The sequence below is a fragment of the Silene latifolia genome, chromosome 10, assembly GCF_048544455.1.
Source record: "Silene latifolia isolate original U9 population chromosome 10, ASM4854445v1, whole genome shotgun sequence".
Lineage (NCBI taxonomy): Eukaryota > Viridiplantae > Streptophyta > Magnoliopsida > Caryophyllales > Caryophyllaceae > Silene > Silene latifolia.
The window spans coordinates 114,204,716-114,222,644 of NC_133535.1; the positions used below are offsets into that span (position 1 = coordinate 114,204,716).

Sequence of the window (17,929 nt, forward strand, 5' to 3'; positions counted from 1 at the left end):
GAATTTGGCGTTGGGCTTGGGTGTGAAGCTTCCCTCTTCCTGGCTCAGCTTACTCTTTCTCTTTGGTTTTTGGTCCGTTGACTGTAGTGATCGTTCTACTTGGTGTAGGAGAGTCATCTCCACCGGAAGTAGGCCTTCGTGGTTTACCTTCCACTTTAAATTTCTACGCTCTTGTGGCGTAAGTGCACCTCGTTCTTGCCTCACGACATCTCAACTGATCCAATCTCTTGAGAGAAATGTTTGTTGGGCTGCTGATTTGGGTGAAGATGCTCGTGACCAGACCTTGTTCTCTATCTTCAAGTTTCGGATAGCCTATGGAAATCGCTCCCTAGTTGTTTTTTATTAAGGAATTATTACTCTATGTTGTTTCTAATTCGGTTTTACATTGTAGTATTTGAGTATGGCTCTGAGAGTCATATTACTGTAATGTAAAACTTTTACACTCTGTCAAAAAAAAAAACAAAAAAAACTTAACTATTTCTTCTAAGTTCTAATATTCTTATCCGAAGTATCCAATAATCCAACTGAAATATAGAGACTCTTATACTCTCCGTTCCGGTCATTTTTTTTATCTTTGGTTTTGGAACAAACACCAAGAAAAAAGGAGCAATTTATGAGTATTGTTATTGGGTGACAAGTGGACAATAGGTTATATGAATGATCAAATTATCCTTCTCTAGTCCTTATATTTTTGAGCTCCTTTATTTCGCTTCAAAAGAAGTAAACGATAATTTGCAATAATAATAATAATAATAACAAAAAGACCTTATGGTAATTATGTGCTCATGTTTCATTAGATCTATCTAACCCTATCTAATTGTATAAAATAATTACTTCCTCTATTCCATCATATCCGACACAATATGGAGCAGGACTGTCTGAGACTATGAGCTTACAGTATGTTACTTCAAAAACATCTAGTCTATCTAAAAATCCTGAAAGATAGGGACTAGAAAGCATACAAATTCATTGATCATTAGACCTTAGACATATTAATATGTACTCCCTCCGTCTCGGTCATTTGTTTGACATTGAAAGCATACACATTGAATCGGTTATGCATCAGAAATCAGCCTATGATGTCAATGTCCGAATTTTTACAGGAATCATATGACCATATCCAATAGGCTATCTTCACCCACATGCGCAAAAACGTAACTGGCAACATTTACATTACATGGCCACGACAAGTTATTGATATTCCAATAGCATAATCGGACAACCGTAATTCCTTTCCATACAAGAGAAATAAACATGGTGGCACACTTTGATTCAGCAGGTGGCCGCCTCAGAAACCTACAGCAATTCTAGCTCAAGTTGTTTCTTTATGGTGTTCATCTCATTTGGGACGGTAAAGACGAGTTTTTCTACAATAGATGTCCATAATGCTACAAATGGGATGAGAATATCCAGGACACTAATTGTTGTTCCACTTCTTCCCAATTATGAACTTTAGTCACAAGAGGATGTTCAGTACTAGATCCAGTTTTGCACCAAGGATAAGAGTTCTCATAGTCGAAAAGCAGAACTCTTATTCCAACTTCAGCACATTCTATTGCATATCTTGGATTATCGTCAATCAAAACCCTTGCTCCCATTGACCTGTTATAAAATAACTAGTAGTTGTGAACTTGTGATGAACTAAACAACTAAACAGAGATAGAATACAAAGACAAGCTTACCGGCAAATCTCTGACTTCGGTTTTGACTCCCCATCTAGCGCAAAGTGATTACCAAAGTGAATCTCATCAAAGAGTCCTGGGTAATGCTTCGCAATCCACCCAAGCGTGTGATCTTTGATGACATTCTGACGAGATCTGGTGTTTGGACATAATCATCAAATTACAATATCACCCCAAAAGTAGAATTCATTAGGTTAAGGCTTATCAGATACATACGTAACAATCGACAAGTTGCAAAATCTTGATAACTTGTTAAGGGTCTTCTGGGCCCCTGGGATAGGGTAAATCCCATCTTTGAAATAAGAAGTCTTAAAGAACTCATGAACGCGGATGTCAGCTGCAAAACATCACAACATAATTACGATGGTATTAGCGAATGATGGCAGGAAGATGTAGCTACAAGACTACCAGCACAGAAAGAAGTTTTTGTGCCTAAGCCAAAAAACAAAAATAATATTTACGCATTGATGTTCAATATAAAAAAATTCCCAGACTCTAAAACCATCATCACAGTGGCGGCTGCCTACCTGCCTGCCATCAGCCCCTCTCAGTCTCTCACGACAGGGGCCATTACTGGCTTAGCTGACACCCTCTATCATCCTCTTCTTACAGTCGCAGCAAAATCAAAATCTCCACATGGGTTCCCATGACAGTTAAAAGGGGTTGTTTGGCTTGACTCCATCCTAACCCCTCCTTTTGATCCTTTTTCAAGATTGGCTGTTTTTGGTTTGTTTATTTCCGTCAAATGTTGATTGAGATAGTTTTGGATCGAATAAAAAAAGATATTTTTGGATGTGATTAGGTACAATACTGAGCATTTTAACCAAATATATAACCTTTTTTTCTTGGAACTCGTTTTGACCTTCGGTGCAATGGCTTATCTGACCAAGGTAGCCCAGTCTTTGAGTATCCCTTTTCACTTGGCTAAAGAGAGAATGTGAAGTTTGTTGTTTGAAATTCCATAATTCCTAAAATATCAGTAGATTTGTGGAAGGGAGTTGCATAGTGTTTATTGATAACGAAGGGCCAGTGTAGGTCCTTAGTGATGCGTTAGGGGTAGAGAAATCTTTATTATGGTACTACTATTATAAAGAAAGGATCTACGAGTTGAAGATAAATCTTTTCATGTGGAGGCGGTTAAACTCTTTCTTAAATCTTGAAGAAGAAAATTCATAATTTGTAGCCTTGGTTTACTTTCAAACGGAGGCGCTGCTATGTGCTCTTAAAATCTCAATGCCTTCTAGAACAAGCTCCTATAGTCCTAATCTTAGGGGTTGTTTGGTTGGCTTTCAAATTCATGGGAATTGGAAAATCATGGGAAGTAGTTAAATGAACTCTTGTTTGGTTGCCCAATTCATGGGAAGTAGAACTCCCTATGGAACTCCAATTGCTACATAATGTAGGAAGTCACTTACCTAGCCCCCCCTAGGTAAGTGGAAGTTCCCACATTCAACCAAACAACATTTATGCAATTCACATGATTTTCAAGTTCATATGAATTTAATCTTCCCGGGAATTCTATCTTCCTATAGTGAACCAAACGACTCCTTAGTTTCTCCTGAATCTCGTCTCCATGAGATAATTTAGCAAAGGCTATCGCGGATGTTTTAATAATTTGAACCAATTATCACTCTAAATTACCACAAAAGCCACTAAACTTTCATTCTCTCAGCACATACCAGGAACTAAGGAACTAGATACACTGATGTCATCATGTGTTACGACAATATAAATGAATTATCACCCGTCACCTAGTTATTTTAATGATATACAACGTGAGAGAATAGGAGAATACACTATGAGGTTGCTTGGATTACAGGTCGCTGTTACCGAGGTAATGTAGTTCCAAAAAAAGGAGAAAGAGAGAAAATTGATGGGGATGAAGTGACGGATGAGAAGTGGCGAATGGAGGGTGAAAGGGTGGTAGGGGAAGTATCAATCCCATATGAGTAATACCCTAACATAGGGGAAGCTGGGTAACAATTACCACCACAAAGAAGGTATTTCCTCCGTCCCGGTCATTTGTTTACCTTTGTTTTTGGCACAAAGACCAAGGAGGGAGGAAGGGGCCATTTGTGGCTGTAGTTAATGGATGGCAAGTGGACAATATTGAATTGGATGATCAAATTACTCATCAAAAACCTTCCCAAATCCCAATATAGAGAGGTAAACACAAATGAATGAGACACCCTAAAATGGAATTGGTAAACAAATGAGAGGGACAGCGGTAGTTATTAGCTTATATTCATCTCTTCCCTTTATCCACCACCACCATTAGCTCTTATTTTCCCACCATATTTTTCTTACATTACTCCCTAACAATAATCTCCAAACTAAGAAGCCCCTCAGTAGTCAACTGCCTCTTCAATTTTATATAAGCCATCATGAATTCCTAAACAACTGTGCAGCTAAGAGAAGGATGTTCCTGATATAAAACTTGATCACAGTCGACATCTGAAACTCTGAACCCCTTAAATTCATTTCTGTGTCTTCATACATGACAAACTGGACAGGACCTACTTTTACAACAATGGCTTCGAAAACAAGAAATTTTAAATCTACATTTTCGATTAGATAGGTCATTGTAAAGCTCCCAGTATGGGAAATGGTTTACGTCTATGCCAAGCTTAGTATAATATAAGGCCAAGGTGTAACGAGGCAATGAGGGCTCGTGAAGACAAGGTGCACGACGCACGAATCATGCACACAAGTCGCAGCTTATGCAAAATGTTTGTATTTTCAGATTAAGATATTGTGCTACAATACTCCTTTTTTGGATTTAAAGAGGGCTAACATGTGACAAAGTAAATAAAGCTCTGGATAATGGGGCAAAGAGAGAGCAAACCGAAAGAACTGCAAAACAATCCGACAATGCATAGTACGAGACGCGACTAAGGTGCCTAAGCTAATGCAGAGCAAAAGAGGCCCGACCATTATTTCATAATTATTTTATCCAACTAGTTTCGAAAGGAAACAAAAAAAGAATCCAGTTTTCATTAAACCTCATGAGAAGTAATTATAGCCGTTTAAAGCATCAAAGAGTAATCAGAGATCTCAAAATGCAAAGCATGTATTAATGTATTACCTATAATTTTAACATAAAGGCTTGGCCGATAGATATGAGAGAGGAAAAGTAAGTAAGAGAGTATTCTTAGTACCTTCATCTCGTGAACATTTCCAAATCTGCAACAAAAGTAAGGAAACTTTTAGACAACTTAAAGTGTTGTATGTTCAAGACTGAAATGAAAACAACTTAACAATGAGCTCAAGAGAAGAAAATAAAAAAAATAATGCAGTCAAACTACTATGCATGCTGTTGAGGTTGAACATAACTATGAAAAATGCTAATTGGGAATAAGAGCTCATGATAACACACAAGTTCCGGCAGAAAATTACAAGGGCTTACATTTCTCACCAATATGTGGATGTACAATGGCTATACTCTCAGCACAGTACACTCTTTTGCATTATCAACATGAAAAGACATTTGAGACTCATGATAAAGACAATCACACCAATTTAGAGGACCGCAAATACTGAAGGAGGTTTATCTACATACAATAAAGCTGCATAATATAACTGATAACCACTTACAGGGAACAACAGTAAACGAGCAGAAAATGGATACTTGACCTAATTTAAAACAGGTGTGAATAGTACCAAGAAAAACAACATATACTGACACAAGCAGACAAGATAGCGTGGAATAGAAGGACAAGTAAGGGGTGAAAAGCAAGAAAAAAGATAAATCTAGTCCTCAACTATACCTTGCAGAACTCGTACACGTGATAGTCAGAAACTGAATGGCTTGAAGAATACCGATCTTCAATGAATCTGTTTAGAGCCGAGACAAAGTTACCAAGGACTGCGTGTAAGACAAGCAGAGATAGTCATTAGTAGAAGAAGTTACAGTCACTGAAGTACTGAACTCAAACCCATCCTAATAGATAAAAAAACAGGTCTAAATAACAAACAGTTTTGCATTTCTATTTTCAGACCATATCATTGAAATCGCCTCAAGAGAGCTGAACACATTGCCTGATAATTTTTTTTTCAGTGCTTTAAATGTAAAGCTTTTTTTATCAAGATGCAATTACAGGTCTCCATAAAACATAGGCAAGCATTAGAGCTTGGGACAAAACATTACGTCCAAAATGCGTTCAACAAAAAAAAAAAATGCGTTCAACACTCTTCTTCAACGATACAGCAAAGTGAAATGGTAACCCGCCAACATATTTCAACAATTATATCCAACGTAGAGTAATCTCTGATAGTACCTCTCCCCTTTGTTTGGATACATCATACATGTACAAAAGTCGAGAAGGGAAGAGAGCACATTTCCCTCAAACCCAACCTATTATCCAACAAAGAGAAATAACATCCTTCCTTTTCTCCCGACTCTCTTTCTCTCTATATCCCTTCATCGAAGTTGTGCCTCGGCATTTTTCAGGGATGTCATTAAGATTTTCAAAAGCAGCATCTCAAGCCAGTCAAATGAGATAAACAGTGCCACAAAACATCAAAATCAAACCAACCATTAGCTTGAAACAACTGAATAATTAGAAAAAATCGGTTTTCTACTAAGTTTCTACGATTGATAACACTCCTGCAATTCTATTACTGATTTCAATTATTGCAATGAAATAGGTAAACTTGCTAAAACGCAACTAAGTTAACACAAATACTCAAATAAAACCGTTGCACGACTTACAAAGATCATATCTAATGCTAAGCTTTTCATTTCATGTAACGATAGCAATGATAGCTTTATCGGTACCATACAAAGATCTTACACAAGATCAACTCCCAAATTAAATGGGGTAAAGAAAACAACTTACCCTCATCAACATCAACAGCAACAACGACCTTGTTAGGCAATGATCTAGCATCAAAGAAATTAACATCAGAAACCCCACTACCTAATTTCTCCTCTGAAATGGGATGTTGTTTAATAGCAAATGCTCTTATTTTACGAAACCCGAAAACATCTTCGCTCTTCAAGTTTGGAACTTTATCCCTAAAATCACCAACACAACCCTTTAAACTTAACCCTATATTACCAAAACTAGCTCTTGAACAATCACAACTATTATATGTAGAGATCTTTCTTGAGTCATTCATAAATAAGCTAGACAATAATCCTTTGTCTAGTAAAGAAGCCATAGATTTAATAGTTTGCTTCTTTATCATCACTAATCAACCATCATTTACATTAATCCTTTTGATACCCAGATATCAAATTCTGCTTAAATGTATGAAAAATTCAAACTTTTGCAAAAATTGATTAAATTTGTGGATACCCAGATGCTTAAAATGTGATTAATTGGATTAAAAATGATCAAAATGTTAGTTTTAGGCAAAATTACGAATTGCAGAACTTTAATTAAAACAAATTGATGAGTTTTTGGAGGAATGATAGATCAAAAGGTACAAAAATAATACTCCGTATATGATCTTGTGAACAAATTGACAAGATTTGTTTAAGGTGATTGAAAGAAGTTCAAAATTTGCAGAAAAAAATTATAAAAAAAAAAAGATTAAAATTAAAAAAAAAAAAGGCTGAAATTGAGAATGGTCGGTAAGGATATAACAGGGAAGAAGTTTTGAAAGCGTGGGATTGGGAGAATCCGCCGCTCCTCCTCTCGACCCCTTTCACTTTTATATAGTGCACTTACACACTCTGACATCCCCATTATTATTCAGCTAGTCTTGTTTGTGACGGGTTAATCCCGTCATAAGCTTGTGAGTTGTGACCTCTCACAAAAAGGGAGAGAGGGGACAAGGTGGGGCACCCCCATGTGCTTCCCACACATCTCTCAATGGGTATTCTGTGAGAGAAAACGATATCCGTCACAAGCTTGTGAGTTGTGACGGATATCGCCCGTTTTCAATGAGATTTTGTGATTATTATTAGTACTTGACTGGCTGAAAGTCGAAAATGTATGTCTGTCAAACGTAATTTATATAGTTCACTAAAATTTGGAGAGACGGTCTTTCAATAAGTTATTGGTGGTAATTTGCCCCCTTAACTTTGTTCAATGGTGAAATTAGCTCCTCAACTTTCAATTGTAGCAATTACACCCCTTAATTTTAGTTAAAAGTGAAATTAAACCCCATTGTTTGATTTTTCATGAAATTCCACCAAAATTCATTTTTATAATCCAATTAATCAAATAAAAAATTTAATTTTTATAACCTTATAACTTGTATACAATATATAATTTTAATAACGAGTATTTTTTATAATTTTACAATTTTTAGACAATTTAATATAAATGTAATAATAGTTCATAAAAATTTATCATATTTTTATTTTGTTTATTATAGATGAATGTGTTCCGGGTGTAATTCCAGAGCAGATATTCGTTACCACCCGTTGCTTGTAGAAAGATGTCCTTGGTTGAATCCCTCTTGTCTTTATCGTTCCTCTCGGCCTCTCCTGCAACAATGAACGAACTGAGGGCTTGGCTTTGTGCCAAGCGTACTCACTCCGACGCTCAAGTCAGTAACTTAGGGGATAAGTTGTTCCTTGGCTAAATGTATATTGTAGAGAGATAAGGAAGATTATACCAGATGAATAGTGTTTCTTAGGTTAACTTGTGGATCCTTTCCTCAATGAAGGTTGAGGAGTATTTATAGACTTTCACCTTTTGTCACGTAGTGGCCAAGTGGCCAAGTGGCTAGCAGGTGGAAAGACTGATCTACCCCTCGGCCGAGGGACCTATGGCAGGCCGGCGGGCCCTGTTGACTCACCGCCGAGGGGTCTTGGATGTGAGTACGCGGGTATGTGCCCCTACCGCAAGTTGCCATGCCGAGACCCAGTGACAGCCGATGGGTCGACGGCTAGGCCGCCTAAGCCGTTGACTTCTTTGTGGATATCTTTGACCTTGCTCAATATGTTGACTTGGTCGGCCGGTGCGAATATGCCCCATCAATTTGCCCCCCGCGTAGTCTATGCCGTGGTATGGGCTCCGATGTACGTTTGAGCGTATATTCTCGCAAGTAATTTGTAAAAAATTTTCTCAGACGGCTTCTTCAAGGGCGGCTTCGATTACCTCGGCCTGGTCTTTCTTAGGCCGTACCATATCCCCCCTCTACATGGATGCGTAAAGGGCATCCGATGTGGAAAAGAAAGTGACGCCGGCCGAGACCGGGGTTGAGAGTGCTTGGTTGTTTTTGATTGCCCCGGCCGCGCTACTTAGCTTGGTTGATCATGTGACCGGAGAACGGATGCTTGGGAATTTGTTGAGGAAGGTGAATAGGCGGAGAGATACGAATGGGCGTGTTGAGGACGCTTGGTCACCGTTTGCATTGATTGACGTTCGATCGCTGCAACGATTGACATCCCGTGGTTGCATGTCCGACACGTGTCCGCACGCCGATTGGTTGACGCTTCATGGGTCATTCTCGATTGGTCCTTCTTCATGGGCTTTTCCCTATAAATAGGGCGGTTATTCCGTGAAATTGGCCACCAATTTCATTCTCCAAAATTTTCTTCTCTCTAAACTTTCAAAGGCTTCTTTGTCTTCTATTTCTCGAGTTGTTACTCCTATGAGTGTTTTTCTTCAAGGTAAACAAACAAATTTCTTCACTTTTTATTTTGTTAAATAATTATTGCTATTATGTCTTCTCACGACGGGACTAGCACTTCGCGCGGGGGTTCCCCGTCGTGTCTTGATGGGGAGGGGATACTAGACGCCATCCCGATAAGGTTTGGGGGCCCTAGGTCTCCTTCTCCCGTAGTCGATCCACCAATTTTGGAGGAACGGGAGGATGAGGATGACGATGCTTGATGAGGATGAGGGGACTCCTTCGATGGTAGGAGGTCAGTCTATCCCGGATCATGGCGAGCCCCGCACGACCGGTCTTGACCGTGCTTGGTCCCATAAGTTCGCCGATTGTTCCGGCGAAACATTTTTCGGAGGCCATTTCTCTTTCGGTGAGGGGTACAAGATCGTTATCCCTAAGAAGGGTCAGGCGGTTCTTTGCCTTCCACCGGTCACACCGGCGTGTACATCAGGCACCTGGAGTATGGGCTGCGGTTCCCTCTGAATAAATACGTCATGGCCATCATCAAAGCTATGAACGTCGGCGTGGCCCAACTACATCCGCCGCCATGAGGACGATAGTTGGCTTTGTGTGGCTCTGTCTTTTTAGGGGGGAGATCCCGACGGTCAACTTATTCCGCCGCCTTCATCATCTACGGCCGTCAATCGCTGGTAAAGTGGGTTGGTATAGCGTGCAGGCGGAGCCAGGCTTCGTCTCCGTGTCCAAACTTACTTCTTGCAAAGACTGGCAACGGCGATGGGTGTATGTTCAAGTGCCGGAGGACTACCCCCTGCCTCGGTCTTTCCAGAGCCCTGTTTACTTGCGGTGTGAGAACCGGGAAGAGTATGAGGAGTGTACCGCCCGGGGTAAAGTTAAAATGGACGCTTCGACGGTCCCTCTTACGAGGATGAGAAGCGGGCGATGCGTTGTTTGATCTTTGAGAAGGGATGGCTGCCCCCGACTCAGATCATTCTTCAGGATGAGCTGCTCGGCCACGTCGGCCTCATACCGGCCCTCAGCCAGGGTGAGTGGGGTCGGTGTGGGGCCCATTTTTGCCTGTTATGCTCTTATTTCAGAGCTTTGTTTTACTTTTATGTAACCTTTGTTTGATTTCTTGCTTGGGCCCGGTTTGGCCAGGATCATGCGAGAGGACCTTGGAGAGGTTGGGGCTTGACAAGGACGGGAAGGTCGTTAAACAAAGATCCTACGGCCGACTTGCGTGATCGTAGACCGTCTCCCAACGAACTCATGGATAAGCGGTGAAGTCCCCGGATCCGGCGGCGGCCCGGCAAGGGTTCTCGGGGCGTGCCAAAGAGAACAAAGAAAGCGGCGTCCGTTGGCGGCGGCGTGCGGGCGGCTACCTCTTCGACCCCAAAGTGGTTCGGGAGCTGTGGAGGTCATTGAAATCGCTGATGGGGCGGTGACCGTTGCTAAGGTCCTTTCTCCTCCGAAGAAGAGAAAAGAGCCTCCGTCTGCTTCCATCGTTGCTTGGGAGAAGATCGACTCGGCCCGCCTCGAACGAAGAGGGTCCAGACGGGTCAGATCTAACTTGTGGTTCGGATTTAGCTGGTTCGTTGGACATCCCAGATGACCGGCTTTCTGATGTGTCAATGCATGGTGACATGGATGCTCTGTGTAAATTTTTTGTAGATCCTCCTTCGGCAGCTGCCGCTCTCACTGAACGGCAAATAGGGAAGCAGCCTGAGAAGGCTATTGAGAAGGCGGGTGACAAATGTCATCGTTGACTCCTCGGCCCAAAGAAATTCCTCGCCTCCGAGCTTGTGGCAGAGGGTGTGAAATTGTATAATAGGCTGGCGAAGTGGACCCAACAAGCCGGCTCCTACATCACGGAGCAGGAGAGAACCATGGCCCAAGCTGCGCCACTGATCGCAAAGCTTAAACTTGACCTCTCTGCCGCAAGGGGGGAAGCCGGGAAGGCTAAGCTGGATCTCTTCGCTGCCAAGAAGCGCGTGGAAGAAACTGAGAAGTTGCTAGCGGCCGAGAGGGCCAAGGTTGAGGAAGCTGATGCCGCCACTGCCAAGATGATGGAGGAGCGGGACAGGTACAAGGATGCTTATGACGCCGTGGTTGCCAAGGGGGAAAAGTGGAAGGATCTTCCCACAACCAGCGAGGCGCTCAGGGACGCGCAGGCTGCCCTTGCTCAAAAGGAGAAGGATATTGCAATGCTTCAAGATGATCTTCTCCCTAAAATGTGCGCCCAATTCCGGGACCAGGCCGAGGAGGCGACCAGGGAGGCAATAAGAAGGCTCGTCCCCGAGGGCTCTTTCCCGTGGGATAAATTTGACCGACTTTTGGACGAGATGGCCGATCTTTGCGGAGGCGGCGGCTGCGAGAGAAGGCGGAGGCGGCGAAGGCGGCTCGGTTGCTGAGGCCAAGGCGGACTATGATGCAAAGGTGAAGGAGGGTGACAGGCTAAAGGCACTTGAAAATGTCGAGCCCTCTTCTGTACCGGCCACCGAGGATGCTGCTGCTGCCGATGGAGGGCGGCAACAGGCATAGGGAGACGGGCGGTCGTCACCAGACTCACCCGGCGTCTCGGATAGCTTTAGCTGTTCGGGGGCCAATTATTGAGCCTTCTCTCCCTGCCATCTTTTGGCGCTTCAAATCCCAAGTCTGTAACCTTTTGTTTTTTTTTGTTTCCTAGCTTTTTGTAAAGCTTTGGTAGGTAGAGTTTAGGCTATCCTTAAGGGGACGGCCGTCGTCTGTACTCTCCTTGCAATTATTTTCAATAAAGTTTTATCTTTTCGGTCCTCGGCTTGGCCGGGACTTTGATCACGAAACTTTACTTATTTTCTTGCGTTATTAATCGAGTGCCTTCGTTTTTACCGTCGGCATGGCCGAGTCAGTTAGAATGCATATCTCAACTGCGTAACGTCTTTATCATTTCTTCTAGCGTATCGGTCATTGTGTCCCCGTCGCTCTCGGCTAAGGCCGAGGTAATCGGGGTTATGGCTCGATAGCAATTCTTCTAGCGTATCGGTCATTGTGTCCCCGTCGCTCTCGGCTAAGGCCGAGGTAATCGGGGTTATGGCTCGATAGCAATTCTTCTCTTTGAGTGCCCGCCTGGTGGCAATTTTGTGGAGGGGACAAACACTCTGATGGAAAACTTGGGTGATTCATTTGCTTGTTATGATCGTGCGTTGGGGTGTCCACAAGGGGTTGGACACCTCCGCCGCTATACAAAGTATTTCCTTAAGTTATCGGTGTTCCAATGGCTCATCAAAGGCACACCTCCCATGTCTGTCAGCCGGTATGTGCCCGGCCTCATCTCTTCAACCACCTTGTAGGGACCCTCCCAGTTGGCCGTCAGTTTACCATGAATATTTCCTTTGTTGGTGGCAGCCGACTTTCTTAGGACTAGGTCTCCCACTTTTAGGTCCCTTTTGTGGACTCTTCGGTTGTAGGCTCTTTTCATCCGGTTTTGATATACTTGCCAAGTTGAGGCGTCTTTGTATCTCGGCTTTCTTCGACCAGGTCTAAGGAAGCTCTCGGCCTTCCTCGTTTTCAATCGGGTTAAAGGTAGCCGTTCAATGTTGGCACCGTCGCTTCAATTGGTAGGACTGCTTCGGAACCGTAGACTAAGTGGAAGGGGGTGTACCCTGTTGCTTCTTTCTCCATGGTCCGAAGGGACCACAGGACACCGGGTAGTTCATCGGCCCACCTTCCCTTAAGGTCTTCAACTGTCTTCTTCAAACCGTTGAGGATTGTTTTGTTGGCTGCCTCCGCCGCCCGTTGCTCGTGGGTGGCGGACGGAGGAGTACGCAAACTTGATGCCAAGCTCTTCTAACCGGTCCATTATCGTCGCTCCAAAACTCTCGGCCGTGGTCAAATACCATAACTTGGGGTAATCCGGCGAGTTATAACATTTTCCCATTACCTTTCGACGGCCGCGTGGTCTTCGCCGTCGCTACTCGACTTCAACCCATTTGGTGAAGTAATCAACGGCGACGATCAAGAACTTCCTTCCTCCGGAGGCCGTTGGGAACGGCCCTAGCATGTCCATCCCCCACTGTGAGAAAGGAAGGGGACTAAGCACCGGTTGTAGGTCTCTGGAGGGAGCGTGTATCACCGGGGCATGCATCTGACAGTTCGTGCACTTCTTGGTCTTTGTTCGGAATCATGAAGCATGGTGGGCCAGAAGTAGCCGGCTCGGAGAGCTTTGTGGGCTAGTGTTCTTGCCCCCATGTGGTGTCCACGAGATGCCTTCATGAATCTCTGTCAAGATCGATTCTGCGTCGTTTACTGACCGACACACTTCAAGAGTGGTCTTATTACGGATCTTCTCGTATAGTTCCCCTTCGAACACCAAGTACCTGCGGCGATCCTTTTATTTTGGCCGAGGGATTGCGGTCCTCCCACAATTCACCCCGTAAGTTTGTATTTCATTATCGGAGTCATCCACGTTGTCTCGGTCTCTATGTTGCCCACCATGCCGATGGTCTCGGTGATGCTCTTCGCATTCCGATATCTACCAAAGACGGTTCGGTGACATTCTTGATGGTTGAGCTGGCAAGTTTGGAGAGAGCGTCGGTCCGGTTGTTCTCGGATCTGGGAACGCATTGGATTTGGAAAGATTTCAATTTCGCTATGTCGGCCTTTACCCTCTCTAGGTACCTTATCATTCCGTCGTCCCGAGCCTCAAACTCCCCTCTCGATTTGGTTAGTAACCAACGGTGAGTCTGTCTTGACACAATGTGTTCTCGCTCCGGACCCTAGCTAGCTCGACTTCGGTTATCACCGCCTCGTATTCGGATTCGTTGTTCGAGGCCGAGAAGGTGAATTTCAAGGCGTACTCAAACTCGTCCCCGTTTGGGCTGATGATAAGGATGCCGGCTCCCGAGCCGTTCGTCGTGGAGGAGCCGTCGGTGTAAACCTCCCATATGCCTGGGTTTGGCTCTTCTTGATATGTGCATTCGGCCAAGAAATCTGCAAGTGCTTGCCCCTTTATCGAAGGCCTTGGTTTGTACTCGAATGCCGAAACCAGAGAGTTCCACGCCCATTTGATGAGCCTCACGGATTGTTCGAATTTTTCCAAAGCTTTCTCAATGGCCGATCGGTTAGGACCGTCACGGGGTGTGCGTCGAAGTAGGGTTTTAACTTCCTCGTGGCAACGACGACGGCGAAGGCTCCTTTTTCAATTAGTGGGTAATTTCTCTCGGCGGGCAACAATGTATGGTGACAAAGTAGATTGGGTGTTCTTGTTTGTCTTCTTCCCGATGATCACGGCGCGACCGTGGCCGAGGTAATCGCTATGTATAGGTATAGCGTCTCCCCCGATGATCGGCCGGACGAGTTGGGAGAGTCGAAGATGAGCTTTCGATTGCTTGAAAGCCGTGCTCTGTTCCTCCCCCCACCAAGTCTTTATTCCCCTTCAACACTTTGAAGAATGGGGTGCTCTTGTCGGGTGACCGAGAGATGAAACGGCGAGAGCCGCCATTCTCCCTGGCGAAGATCATAACCTCTTTTCGATTCCTTGGTTCCGGCAGGTCTAGGATTGCTTGGATTTTGTCTGGATTTGCATCGATGCCTCTGGCACTGACAAGTACACCGAGGAATTTACCTGCCCGGACACCGAAGTTGCATTTCATTGGGTTGAGCTTCATTTTGTATTTCCTTAGTGAACAAAATGTTTCGTGTAAATCGGCCAGGTGCTCGCTGTCAGACTTGCTTTTCACAATAGCATCGTCGACGTAAGCCTCAATGTTTCGCCCTTTTTGATTTTGGAACACTTTGTCCACCAGTCTTGTATACGTTGCGCCGGCGTTTTTCAAACCAAACGGCATCATTTTGTACATGTATGTGCCGTTAGCGGTGATGAATGCGCATTTAGGCATGTCCTCCTCATCCATGAATACCTGGTGATACCCCGAGAAGGCGTCTAGCAGGCTCAGCATGGTGTAGCCTGCCGTGGCGTCGATTAAGCTATCTATTCGAGGCAAAGGATAACAATCTTTGGGGCATGCTTTATTAAGATTGGTAAAATCTACACACATTCTCCATGCTCCCGATGATTTCCTCACCATCACAACATTGGCTAGCCACTCAGGATAAGTGCAAGGCATAATAAAACCCGCCGTAAGTAGTTTATCTACCTCGGCTTTGATGGCCTCATCTTTCTCGACTGAGGAGTTCCTCATCCTTTGCTTGACGGGGCGAGCGGTGGGAAGTACGTTTAGCTTGTGAGTAATTACCTCCCGGCTCACGCCCGGCATCTCGGCCGCTGAGTAGGCGAAGACGTCCTTATTTTTCCTTAGCAGGTCCAGGAGTTCGGCCCTGAATTTTGGTTCCAGGTTGACACCGACGGTTACGGTGCGGCCTGGATCAATCTCCACCTCCTCTGTCTCTGCTCCTTCAACCATGCTGATGGTTCGGTCTTTCTCGGACCTGGGAGTGTGCTGTATCTGGAAGGATTTTAATTTTGAAGCGCCGGCTCTCACCCTTTCTAGATACCTTGTCGTCCTATGGTCCCGAGCCTTGTACTCTCCTTTGATCTGGTTGGTCAATAAGAGCGAGTCTGTTTTCACCACGACATGCTCCGCCCCGGCGGTTCTGGCTAGCTTGACTCCGGTTATCACTGCCTCGTACTCGGATTCGTTGTTTGAGGCCAAGGAGGTATGCTTCAAGGCGTGCTCAAACACGTCTCCGTTCGGGCTAAAAATAACGATGCTGGCTTTCGAGCTATCCGTCGTGGAAGGGCCGTTAGTGTGTATATGTTGGAAATCTTTATTTCAATTTTAACATATTCATATATGTTCCAAATTAATTTAGTCATAAAATTAATAACAAATCTTATGCATGCAAACAATAAAGAAATTAGAGAAGAAATCGTATTCTCACCATATAAATTTCGGTTCAAATGGGCACAAGAGAGATCACCTTTCTCTCTTGTTCTTGAGCTTATAATGATGGATGATCCTCCAAGATCCCAAGTATAGAAATCCTCCTTAGATTGCACCCAAGACTTACCCTTAAACTAGTATACTAATTAACTAGATTAATATACAAGTACCCTTAAAACATTCTAATATAATTATTACTACTACACTAGTAATGATATTTTTGATATTAGAAATAATGAACAATCACATTTTTGTGTCTCTAAAACTTGTTGGAGAATTAGAGAGAAAATAAGAGCAGAACCTTTTTCAAATTAATGTTGAATGAATGTATGTTCTATGTGAACAACCATCACCTTGCTTCTAGCATCTCACGGTTTTTCCAAGTGCAAAACCGTGGACATCAAGACAAGAGGACATGCCTTTTGTGTAACACAAGGACTTACTACACTAGCATGCTCATGGTTTGAAGAGGCAAACCGTGCCCTTTAGGGGACAAGAGTTCATTGCCCAATACTCCTTTTGTGAGACACAAAGCAAGAGCATCAAACATTGAAGCATGGGTGATTATAAAAATGAGCAAGCCCATGATTTATTTGTTATAAAACAAATCAATAATTCACCATCAAATGTCCTCCCATACGGTCCATCCATCTTAAATGGACTACCATTTTATTTTGTCAATTTGTCATTTGTCACACAATATGTCACATGTAGTATTTTACATGTTATTAATTAATTTAATGCATATTTATCCCATAAATATCATTTTCCGAATTAATTAAATTACATACAATAAATTGACTAGTGATACTTGATCACATAAATAAAATGGGTCACAATATTATAATTCACAATATCTTGTAATTATAATTAACCATTCATTCTTATCTCTATTGTTTCTCAAACAATAAGCTATTTTAGTAATAAAACATTTTATTACCAAAATGAATCTTATTTAATCCCATTACAATAAGATATTAATTTCTCTCTCACAAGTAAATTGTTCACTTTTAAGGATTTGATTACCTCGTATCGTCATACAATTAATCAATTTATCCATTAAGGGAATTGTCCTTTAGGTGTGACCTTAAGGGATCAACTGACCACCACCGTCACACGACAAGAATGTCAAACTCTAGTCGACCAATCATTACCGATTAATGACGGTCGACGACTTTATAAATAATCATCCCTCATGTATTCTTTATATGAGATTTATATATATATGATATTTAAATCATGTGATCGCACTATTGTTGAGGACACATTTCCCAACAATCTCCCACTTGTCCTCGACAAGTGTGCGTCACCAATTCTCTTGTCCTATTACTATCTCCCACTCAATGCAAGGTGTCTTTCGGGTCGTACTTGCAAGTGATCATATCGAGAGTGGTTTCCTCGATCTGGAGAATAACTGATTGACCGGATTTATCTACCATAGATACCTTCCGAGCGTGGCCACGCATTTCCGGTTAACTACTCCTCGAGTGGCCTTGAGATTTGTTTTAACCCCGACAAGGGGTGGACAATTCCTATCGCCCTATTCCCTTCGTTCAGCCACAGTCCATCATAACCCAAAATATACCCAGTTTGACCTCATTTACGAAATCGTAGAGTATAAATCAAAGCTAATCAGAAGTTGTGCCAACTTGGGCGAATAGTCTCTAGTCAAAAGAATTGACTCATAAGAATACTATAGTAGCTCTTGCCACGACCAGGCTTTATGAATTGCCGAACTCTATAAGCGGTCACTTTGCCCGACGAGTGTCCCATACGGTCTGCCTATGTGATCGACTAGTCATCCCATATGACTCTATGACACTTGAACTTGCCATCAAT

At 43.1% G+C, this 17,929-nt stretch overlaps 1 protein-coding gene across 1 annotated transcript; it reads right to left on the reverse strand.

Moving 5' to 3' along the window:
- Positions 1-1,109: 1,109 nt before the first annotated feature.
- Positions 1,110-7,316, reverse strand: LOC141605823 (uncharacterized). The gene is made up of 6 exons (XM_074424730.1): positions 6,521-7,316; positions 5,450-5,547; positions 4,841-4,865; positions 1,899-2,019; positions 1,683-1,817; positions 1,110-1,602 (listed from the first exon to the last, which is right to left on the reverse strand). Exons 1-6 carry the CDS (start codon positions 6,870-6,872, stop codon positions 1,389-1,391), a joined length of 945 nt encoding a protein of 314 aa, XP_074280831.1. The 5' UTR covers positions 6,873-7,316; the 3' UTR covers positions 1,110-1,388.
- Between the last annotated feature and the right edge of the window lie 10,613 nt (positions 7,317-17,929).

What these genes read in the sequence shown, in the direction of transcription:
- LOC141605823 (XM_074424730.1), bottom strand. Translation starts at nt 6,872, where the DNA reads ATGATAAAGAAGCAAACTATTAAATCTATGGCTTCTTTACTAGACAAA. An exon ending in TGCTGTTGATGTTGATGAGG is followed by an intron (nt 5,548 to 6,520) that starts GTAAGTTGTTTT and finishes TCTTACACGCAG; the next exon opens with TCCTTGGTAACTTTGTCTCG. An exon ending in CCGAAGTCAGAGATTTGCCG is followed by an intron (nt 1,603 to 1,682) that starts GTAAGCTTGTCT and finishes ATTTTATAACAG; the next exon opens with GTCAATGGGAGCAAGGGTTT.